We start from the raw sequence: 10,847 nt of genomic DNA, 5'->3' as shown, positions 1-10,847 counted from the left end.
TAATAATCACAAAATGCCTTGTCTTAATCTGAAGTTGTTGGAAACCATAGCAAACTCAATTCGCAGTCAATGATTTCTAATACCCAGCATAATGATTTCTAATACCCAGCCATAATGAAGTGAATGAGTGTTGAGAGGAACAAATTTGAAAAGATTAATCAGTCAAATTTATGAATAGTTGATACTATTTTTACTAACATTTAATCAGGGAGTCATACACAAACTAATGCATAATATAATCTCATGAAAAAAAAATCACACATTGGATGCTAGAATGAAAATATAATTTTAAATGTTTAACAATTCAATCAAACTTATCCAAATATGAAAATACAATAAAACTTTTCCAAATATGAACATACTAAAGAAAGGCTCTTAAACTGCTAAAAAAAAGTAAATTATATAAAAATATAATTTGTATATTGAGCAGAAAATAATAGAAGAAAAAAGATTGAAAACTTTGAGTTATATGTAATATTTTTCTTTTAATCCAACAATCCCTACAATGTTTTGCATCTTACACAACACATTAATCCACTATGCATGACTACCAAAATTCACCAAAAAAAAAAAAAAAATTATAAACTCACTCATCATCACACACTTCTCAAACTTCACACTCTCTTTACACGTTGAAGAGCCAAGAAGATTCTATTCTAATTTCTAAAACTAAAAATACAACATCTAAGAGCCAAATAATAAAAAAAAATATGTATTTGGATTAGCTACACAACATCTTATTATGTTAATCATAAACATTAATCCTTCTAAGATCCAAATAATAAAAAAAATATATGTATTTGGATCAAATAATAAAAACACCAGGAAAAAAATTAAGATAAATTAAACACAAGGAAAAAAACTGATAAACAAACAAGTTCAAAACCTACTATTAATCAAATAATTAAAACATTGAAATAAGAGAGTTGTGAGAGGTTGAATCAGTGACCCATTTGGATCTTTCTAAAGTTGAATTAGTGACTTACCAAAGAAGGGCTAAGGGTTAAAGTAGAATAAGTGACCCATTTGCATTTTCTGAAGTTGAATGAGTGAATGAGTGAAGGTTGAGGGTTAACGAAGAAGAAGTGTGATTGACGAAGAAGAAAGGTCAACGAAGAAGAAGGTTTAATGAGTGACCCATCTCAGTTTTTTCATCCGTCATCCATAGAGGAGTGTGATTAATGAAGGATTTGGGTTGAATAAGTTATTTTGAGTGGTGAAAAGTGATTCCTGCAAGAACTGAATCGGTGGGTGAAGGGCACGGTGAGAAGCAGCTGAGTGGTGAAAAATGATTCTAGGAAGAGAGATGAGTGTTGAGTCTGATGAAAAGTGATAGGGTTTGTAGATGAGTGGTGGAGATTATTTTGGTAAATGATTTAATTTAATTTTTTACTGAGTAAGTGTGAAAAAAAAAAGAGGGAAAATATTTTGGTGTTTTTTTACTGAGTAAAGAGAGGGAAAAAAGTGTGGGAAAAAATTTAGGGTAAAATTTTTATTGACTTGAATAAAAATAGTTTTATAGTAATTTTTATATAAATTTAAATTTTTTTAGCAAAAAGAATAGAGTTGGATAGGCCAACTCTAATTTTGTTATAAAAATTAATATGTGGGACCCAAGCGTGTTGCCTCGGCTAGGCCGACTCTAACATTATTTATAATTAAAGAAATATCTTAAATTCATATAGAGTGAGCTTGGCCGACTCTACGTGAACACTAGTAGCGTCGGTGTCGGTGGCCGACGCTAAAATCTGAGGCTAAAATCAAGTTTTCTTGTAGTGCATTGTCTTACTGGTGAACTCCATCTTTTTTTATTTGAGCTTGAATTTGAGCAACAATGACTTCAAAGTTATACACTCGTCATTGGACCGTAAAAACTTGTCACTTGATAACAACACCTATGGGAAAGGAAACTTTTCCGATGTTGTTCATCTTGATTTGTCAGGAAATGAGAATCTTGTGATTGATGATTTGAAATGGCTTCTTCGCCTATCATCATTAGAATATCTCAACTTTGATTTCATTGATCTTCGCAAAGAAAATCATTGGCTTCAAATGTTAACTATGCTTCCTTCGCTTTCTGAGTTACATTTGAGTAGTTGCTTACTTGAAAACGCGAATCCATCTCTTCAATATGCCAATTTTACATCACTTGAATATCTTGATCTTTCTGACAATGATTTCTTTTCTGAACTACCTAATTGGTTATTCAATCTAAGTGGCCTTTATCATTTGAATCTTGGAGAAAATCGTTTTCATGGCTTAATACCCGAAACTTTATTGAATCTTCGAAACTTGCAAGTTTTGATATTGCAGAATAACAAGGTAAGTAGAACAATTCCTAATTGGTTATGCCAACTTGGAGGCCTAAACAAACTTGATTTCTCTTGGAATTTATTTACTAGTTCTATTCCCATAACTTTGGGGAATCTTTCATTGTTAACAATCTTGAGTGTTGCCAATAATAACTTGACTGATAGCCTTCCTGAAAGTTTGGGGCAACTATCGAATTTGGAGGTGTTGGATGTTGGAGAAAATTCTCTATCTGGAATTGTATCTCATAGAAATTTTGTCAAGCTCTCAAAGTTATCGTATTTGTCGTTGGATTCACCCCTATTCATATTTGATTTTGATCCTCATTGGATTCCTCCTTTTGCGCTTCAACGACTTGGGTTGAGTTATGCAAATCTTAATCTTGTTCCATGGTTGTACACACACACTTCTCTTAATTATCTATCTATCACGAACTCCTTATTTGCAATTAAATATCGGGAAATTTTTTGGAGTTTGGCAAAAAACATTAGATATTTGTTTATTTTCGACAATTCCATGCATTGAGACATGACAAATATGTTGTTGAACTCTGAAGTCATATGGCTCAAAGGAAATGGTTTGAAAGGTGGCCTTCCCACGTTAACTTCAAATGTGAATATTCTTGGAATTTCAGATAACTATTTGTTTGGATCTCTTGCTCCTCTTTTGTGCAATAAGAAGATGAATTCAAAAAGCAATTTACAGTACTTGAACATATTCAATAACTCATTATCTCAAGTCACTGATTGTTGGAAAAATTGGAAATCTTTGGTTCATGTTGATATAGGGAGAAATAATCTAACAGGTGTGATTCCTCATTCGATGGGCAGCTTGTTAAATATTTTTTCCTTGCATCTTGATCATAATAACTTTCACGGAGAGATACCTTTGTCGCTAAAAAATTGCAAAAAGATGATGATCCTTAATCTTGGTGAAAATAAATTTTCTAGAAGCATACCAAATTGGATTGGACATGACGTGAAAGCTCTCAGGTTGAGATCAAATGAATTTCGTGGTGTTATTCCTCTACAAATATGCCAACTTTCTTCTCTCATAGTTTTGGATCTTGCGAATAATAAATTATCAGGAACAATACCCCAATGCCTAAACAATATCACTTCCAAGGTTCTCATTAATGCTTCAAAAAGTGACATACTCGGTAGGAACACCTAGGTATCCAATTTTTGCTCACTCTTTCATTGCAAATAAAAGGAAATGAGTTATATTATAAGGATTATGCGCATGTTATCGATCTTTCCAACAATCATTTGTTTGGAAAAATACCATTAGAAGTATGCAAGCTCGCTACATTGCAATCCTTAAATTTGTCGCATAATCAATTAATGGGAACCATACCAAAAGAAATTGGCAACATGAAACAATTGGAATCCCTTAATTTCTCGAATAACACACTTTCTGGAGAAATTCCTAAAAGCATGTCTGCTTTAACTTTCCTTGAGGCATTGAATCTCTCATTCAACAATTTGGAGGGTCAAATCCCATTAGGAACCCAACTTCAAAGCTTTAATGATATTAGTTACATGGGCAATCCTAAAACTTTGTGGAGCTCCACTGATCAAGAAATGCAATTGCGACAAAGCATGTGTTGGTGACACAAAATTGATGGCAAATGATGAGAATGGTTCTGATCTACTGGAATGGTTTTATATGGGCATGGGAGTTGGATTTGCAATCAGCTTCTTGATTGTTTTTTGTTCTCTTTTATTCAATCGAACATGGAGGCACAATTACTTCAAATTTCTTGATGATGGGGTTTAGAAACTAAGATCTTATGTGATGTTAATTTCTCTTGAGTTTCAAATTCAATTGTCTCTCTTAATGTACATCGTATTTGTGTCTATGTAAAATATATATTGTGCAATTGAAATATAATATAAAGATGATGTCATGAATTAGTTGGAACGACTTAATTAGTTCATATGATATTCATATATTAATACCACTTATTAACATGTGTATGTATGCAATTTTGTTTGAAGAACTTTACTGAAAAACATGACAACTCCTTATGATTTAAAAGTTTATTTTGATTGAACTATTTGCAACAAGGTTGAGCGATTCTAGTCCTTTTTATGCCATCTCATTATAACATTGTAAAAATTTGCATTTACGTTGAAGTTGAACTTTCTCGTAATGTTGCATCTTTTTTTGTAATATCTTTAGATTTCTGGGTTACTTGTTGCTAAATGGCTAACACTAATTTAAAGGAAAACGAGACATCTAAAATGATGTGAAAGACATAAAAGAATCAAGTATAGAAATGAATTAGTCTTAGATATTTTATTGATAAATATAATTTATGAAAAAAAATATATTATGGATTATCTATTGTACTAGAATAATATAATGATGTTTACTAAAATTTGTTTATGAGAAAATATATATTCGATAGATACTTGTTTTTTTTTTTTAAGGATCCATTGTTGAAGTTCTACCGCTTGAAAATTATTTAAGTTTAATTACATTTTTGGTCCTTGCATTTTGACCAACTCACGAAATTGGTCATACCTCTTTTAAATCGAACAAAATCGTCCCTAAACTATATGTTTTTTGCTGTTTTAATCCTATCTCCCTATTTTCAACTCCAGAAACGCACAGAAATAACAGTTTTACTCCAACCACCTATGCTCAACCATGAAATAAACAAGGAATAAATCATGTGGGTACAAGGAATCTACTTTGTTACGCACACAAACCAAGAAAAACCTTAATTTCTAAAACATGTTTCAGGTATGTAACATGTCTCAGAAATTAGGTTAGTGTGCTGAATAAAGTAGATTCCTTGTACCCACATGTTTTAATCTTTGTTTATTTCATGGTTGAGCATAGGTGGTTGGATTAAAACTGTCATTTCTGTGCGTTTCTGGAGTTGGAAATAGGGAGATAGGACTAAAACTGCAAAAAAACATATAGTTTAAGGACGATTTTGTTCGATTTAAAAAAGATAGAACCATTTTCGTGAGTTGGTCAAAATGGTAGGACCAAAAGTGTAATTGAGCCAAATATTTAAGTAGAGAAATGTTAACGAGTGCCCCGGGGCACTCTTTAAGACCTTTAAAAGGTAACTTTTCTTGAAAACTTTTGTAATCATGCATTGAAATTTGAAACTTTTGACTTTTTTTATGAAATAATTTTTACTTTTGGGATGCTTAAAGAGTGCTCCGGAGATACTCGTTACCAACACCCGTAATAACCTGTGTAATAAATCAACACATACACATGAAGTTATATTTACCCAATGTAAATGTTTATGAATGAAACATTGTATTAAAATAATATAATGATGCTAATTGAATACGGGACAAAGAGAATAAATCTTTCTTATCATGCGATGTTGCTTACTTGACCAAGAATTATTTTATTTATAAATTAAATTTGAGCTTTACCTTGATGAAACTTATTAACTACTTGATATTTAAAAAAAAAAAAATTCATCCATGAGATGTTTTGAATTCAAATGAATAACCGTAAATGGAGTTAATGGGGATAAAAAATATTGTACCAAAAAAAAAAAAAAACCAAAACTATAACTATAAAAAAATGAAATAAAAAAAGGGTATTATAGTCCATACACACCCATCAAAACCCTAGTAACCTTCTTCTCTCCACTATTAAATCTCGTTCTTTCTCATTGCTTCATTGCCGCACAACCTCTCTTCCATTTCCGATCCCAAATGGTACGCTTTCTTTTCCATTCTCTCTTTTTCTCTGATTCCCATTCCTTTGTTATTGTTGTTCTCTTCTGAATCGAAAAATGAATTTTTTTATAGGCTTCGGAGAAGAAACTCTCGAACCCCATGAGGGATATTAAGGTTCAGAAACTTGTTCTTAATATCTCTGTTGGTGAAAGTGGCGATCGTCTCACCAGAGCTGCAAAGGTAATTTTAATTTTAATTTTAATTTTAATTTTTTATTTATTTTAATTTTTATAATATTTTATATTTTAACATGCTCATTTTTGGATTTATCAGGTGTTGGAACAACTCAGTGGCCAAACCCCAGTGTTTTCCAAAGGTTTATTTTTGTTTTTGATTTATTGATATCTTAATTTGATTTGATTTTCAAAGGAAACTGTCATTAGAGGTGATAATTTGGATTAATGGATTATTTTGTTTAGTTTTTGAAGTTAATGTTTTTAAGTTAATTGATTATTTTGTTAATGTTTTTATTTAAATATTAAAATGTATGTCTATGTTTATTCATTGATGTGTAATTGATAGTATTTTGCTGCTTGATGGAGTAACAATAAATGTGAATCTATATCTAAAGTTTTAGGAGTGATTGTATATTGAATAAACAGTCAATTTAGTCCTTAAACTATCACTCATCAATTTGATTGGTAAACTATTAAAATCAACTAAAAGGTCTATAAACTGAACTTCTCATACTGAGGGACTAAATTGACAGGTGGATGTTTATTCTTGTATATTTTAGGGTCTAAATTGATCAATGATTGTGTTATCCTTGATTTTGATTTTAATAGTTCAGGGGCCAAATTGGTGATAGAGTGATAGTTTAGGGACTAAATTGACTGTTTATTCTTGTATATTTGAATAAGATTGTTGATAAATATTAAGGGCTCTATTATATAACGAGTCAACAGCAGGGGTCTGTTTAATGACTACCTGACTGCCGCTTGGAGCCTAAATGAAAATACCAGGAGAAGATCCTTGAAAGTTTTTGGTTGTTTTCAAGACACAATTATCTGGTGAAATTCTTATGTTTGTATCATCTGTTAAATGTTAAATTGCATTGATAGATTGTGTAATTCATGTTTAATAGTGGCTGCTTGACTTGTTTTCGATTTCGGTGTGTTTGTGTATTGCGTCAATGTTTTTCATTACATTGATGTTGATGATTTATAAATATAATCGGTAAGTGTTTTTTTTATTTTTTGCTGCACAAAGGAGTAACATGAAATGTGAAATATCATAAAGTTTAGTAGTGATTGTGTACTTTCTTTTACTAAAAGGAACAATTTTTGTTTGTGAGTAGGATCATTGAAATGATAGTTCATAAGTTTATGAATTTGATCAAATTATGATATGAATGATGATAAAAAGGAAAAGGCTCCATTTTATAATCGAGTCAACAGCAGGGGTCTGTTTAATGACTACTTGACTGCCGCTTGGGGCCTAAATTAAAATACCAGAAGAAGATCCTTGAAAGTTTTTGGTTGTTTTCAAGACACAATTATCTGGCGAAATCCTTAACATTTGTTTTCTAAATTGAATATTAAAATTATATTTTTATATTTATAGTATATTGTCATGGCTTAAATTAAAATGCCTGAATGTAACATGTTTTGAGTTGAAACAGTTTTTGTTGAATTTATATTCCCTGCATGCAAAAATCAAGTTTTCTAGCTGCAATTACTATTCTATTAGATACTGGGGTTGTTTGCTGATTGTTCCTTGCTTTTCTTTTCCTCTTCTTTTCTTGTTGACAGAAAGATACACTGTACGTGAATATTATAGGATTATTGATATGATTTTTTATAAGTTTTAGGATCTTGAACAAAATATGTTTTTAATGAGAGTTAAACTTAAGGGCTCTATTATATTTGAGTCACAGCAGGGGTCTGTTTAATGACTGCCTGACTGCCGCTTGGAGCCTAAACGAAAATACCAGAAGAAGATTGTTGAAAACTTTTGGTTGTTTTCAAGTCACAATAATTTGGGGAAATTCTTACATTTGTACCATATCTTAAATGTTAATGATGATAGAATGGTACTTAAATAACTCAGCATATTTGATTTTTCCTATACACCATATCTATTCTTGAATGATAAAAATGTGTAAATGCAACTTGTTTTGAGCTGAAATAGTTTGTGTTGCTTTCATACTAAGAAATCAAGTCTAGTTGCAATTGCGGATCGTCAAGTTTTCATATCTATTAGATGATGGGCCAGTTAACTGATTGTTGTTTTTCTTTTTCTTCTCTCCTTTTGACAGCTCGATACACTGTCCGTTCTTTTGGTATTAGAAGAAATGAAAAGATTGCTTGCTATGTGACTGTTAGAGGTGACAAGGCAATGCAACTTTTGGAGAGCGGTTTGAAGGTGAAGGAATATGAATTGCTGAGAAGAAATTTTAGTGATACTGGGTGTTTTGGATTCGGTATTCAGGAGCATATTGATTTGGGAATCAAGTAAGCTCTAAATCTCTTGTATCTGCAACTGAAATATATGTTCAATGTTGCTTTATTATTCAGTTCTACAAAAGGAAATAATGGCTAAAGCTATTAGGTGTTCAAAGTTTCGTTGTAGTGCTTGTAGCTCATCCCTATTTGCTCTGCACATGTGGAAAAAGAGTTTTACATAATTTTAGGATAAGTGTTTATCACAATGCATGTTGGATTTGAAGTTATAAGCTGAGTTATTCCGATTTTTATGTCTCTTTAAGCTTATTAAAAAAATTTGAAATTCAGTCTTTGATTTCCTTTGAGTGTTTTATAATTTCAGTCTTTAAGCTTATAATCCGATTTCTAACGATATTCCATCACCACCAAGTTTGTTATGATTTATGTTTAACATTGTTTCTTTTTCAGGTATGATCCTTCTACCGGTATTTATGGAATGGACTTTTTCGTTGTTCTAGAGCGTCCCGGTTACCGTGTGGGACGTCGTCGTCGGTGCAAGGCTCGTGTTGGGATCCAACATCGGGTAACAAAGGATGATTCCATGAAGTGGTTCCAGGTGAAATATGAGGGTGTGATCCTCAACAAGTCACAGGCGATTGTTTAGTTACTTAGGCTAGTTGACAAAGCAATTTGCAAGTTTTGTTAATTATAATTTGAAGTTTCTTGAACCATTATCTTAAACTTCTTGAATATCTGTCTGGTTATATGGACCGTCTTAAAGTATTTATTTCTGATCCTTTATTTTGTTGTCTATTATGAATTGGATATTCTATGTTTTGCATTCATTTATCAATGTTTGAATATCAGTAGAAAAAATCATATTTATTCGGTTTGATTCATTTTATTTTCTCTTCTCGTTTTGGTCATTTGAGAATGTTAACCTGTATATTCTAAGCTATTAACTTGTCTATCTACATTTGAAAATTGCATTTGAACAAGATAGCTGGTCATTTTATACCTAACTGTTCACGTACCTCATGGTGGTAATCCAATCACTCTCGATTAGTATCATTCAACTTGTCTTGCTAACTAGTGCCCCACAAGGCAATGGTTAAAGAATCTACAACTAAAAATTTTGTCTTGAAAATATAATATGTTACTTTTGTTCATGTAATAATTACACAATTTTTTCATAAAATGATTCTTAACCAATACCCTTGGAGCACCGATTAGTATTCTACAAAAAAAAATATAATAAAAATGATCACTGAAGTTATGGAAGGGAGGATAGCACTACGGTGTCAATTTTTAAGAAAATTGACACAACATAGAAGTCAAATATATATATTGCTACAATACACTGATACCCATTTCATTGTTTTAAGTTTATTTTCTTGTGATTTTTGGCTCTAAAGTTTGATCCTAATTCGTGCAATAAACTTGCACGATGAGAGAGACGTCGACTAGTGAGAGAGGATGACCATGAATAATAATGACAAACGGAATTTTTTTTTTTACAGAAAATTTAAATTTTATCCATGTGCTTCAATTTGTTCAATAAAAGTAAAAATTGGATAGTTTGGTCTAAAATAAAATGATGCTGGTCTTGACAAAAAAAAAAGATGCTGGTTGCTAAAATGATCCGGAGTTTGCTAAAAAAAAAGAAAAGATCCGGAGTAGGTCATGTATTGTAGTAAAACCATATACGTATGTTTTATTTGCATTATATCTTAGATCATGTTCATTATGGTTTAACATTAATATGCCTTTTAAAGTTAAATGCTTTGATAAAGAACCTTTGACTATATACCTTTTGATACTCCCTCCGTTTCAAAATACATGTATAAAGTCAACCACTTCACATATGCCAATGCACAATTTTGACCGTTAATATATTTAATTATCTAAAGTAAAAAATTATAAAAATTTAATATTTTGAAAATATTTGTCGAGACAAATCAAACAACATCTTACATGCTAATATTTGTATTTATACATTAGTTAAAAAATATGGTCAAAGTAAGTCAAGTGAATAGTGCACATTGCAAAAATTGGACATGTATTTTGAAACGGATGGAGTAATAAGGTCTAAAGCAATGATATGGTTAAGAAAGAAGAAGTTGTTAAAACCTAAAAAAACAATTGAAACTCCTTCACTTTCTTGTGTTCTTTAGGGACGTGACTTTGATCTTCAGTTTTCACTGATTTAGAAATGAAAGAATTTAAGTACAGCGAGATGCAACCAAAATATGTCTAGTTAATTTCTAAGGTGTTGTTAAATATATAATTTATTTTTGTTTGGGTAAATACCTCTTTTCGTCCCTGTAATATTAGCGAATTCCGGTTTTAGTCCATGTAAAAAAATAATTATATTTTGTCCCTGTAATTTCAGATTCTTTCGCTTTTGATCCCTCCTTAGATTTAAATTAATTGT

The 10,847-nt window shown here is 31.1% G+C and overlaps 2 protein-coding genes across 2 annotated transcripts; both read left to right on the top strand.

Annotated features, from left to right (window-relative positions):
• Positions 1–2,061: 2,061 nt before the first annotated feature.
• Positions 2,062–3,483, top strand: LOC11426150 (receptor-like protein 35). The gene is made up of 2 exons (XM_024772931.1): positions 2,062–2,705; positions 3,261–3,483. Exons 1-2 carry the CDS (start codon positions 2,062–2,064, stop codon positions 3,481–3,483), a joined length of 867 nt encoding a protein of 288 aa, XP_024628699.1.
• A 2,380-nt stretch (positions 3,484–5,863) lies between these two features.
• Positions 5,864–9,308, top strand: LOC11426149 (60S ribosomal protein L11). The gene is made up of 5 exons (XM_003628189.4): positions 5,864–6,008; positions 6,102–6,209; positions 6,303–6,345; positions 8,287–8,482; positions 8,882–9,308. Exons 1-5 carry the CDS (start codon positions 6,006–6,008, stop codon positions 9,075–9,077), a joined length of 546 nt encoding a protein of 181 aa, XP_003628237.1. The 5' UTR covers positions 5,864–6,005; the 3' UTR covers positions 9,078–9,308.
• Positions 9,309–10,847: the final 1,539 nt, after the last annotated feature.

The sequence above is a fragment of the Medicago truncatula genome, chromosome 8, assembly GCF_003473485.1.
Source record: "Medicago truncatula cultivar Jemalong A17 chromosome 8, MtrunA17r5.0-ANR, whole genome shotgun sequence".
NCBI lineage: Eukaryota > Viridiplantae > Streptophyta > Magnoliopsida > Fabales > Fabaceae > Medicago > Medicago truncatula.
Note: the sequence above shows the minus strand (reverse complement) of the source record. Positions and strands in the feature narration are given on the sequence as shown.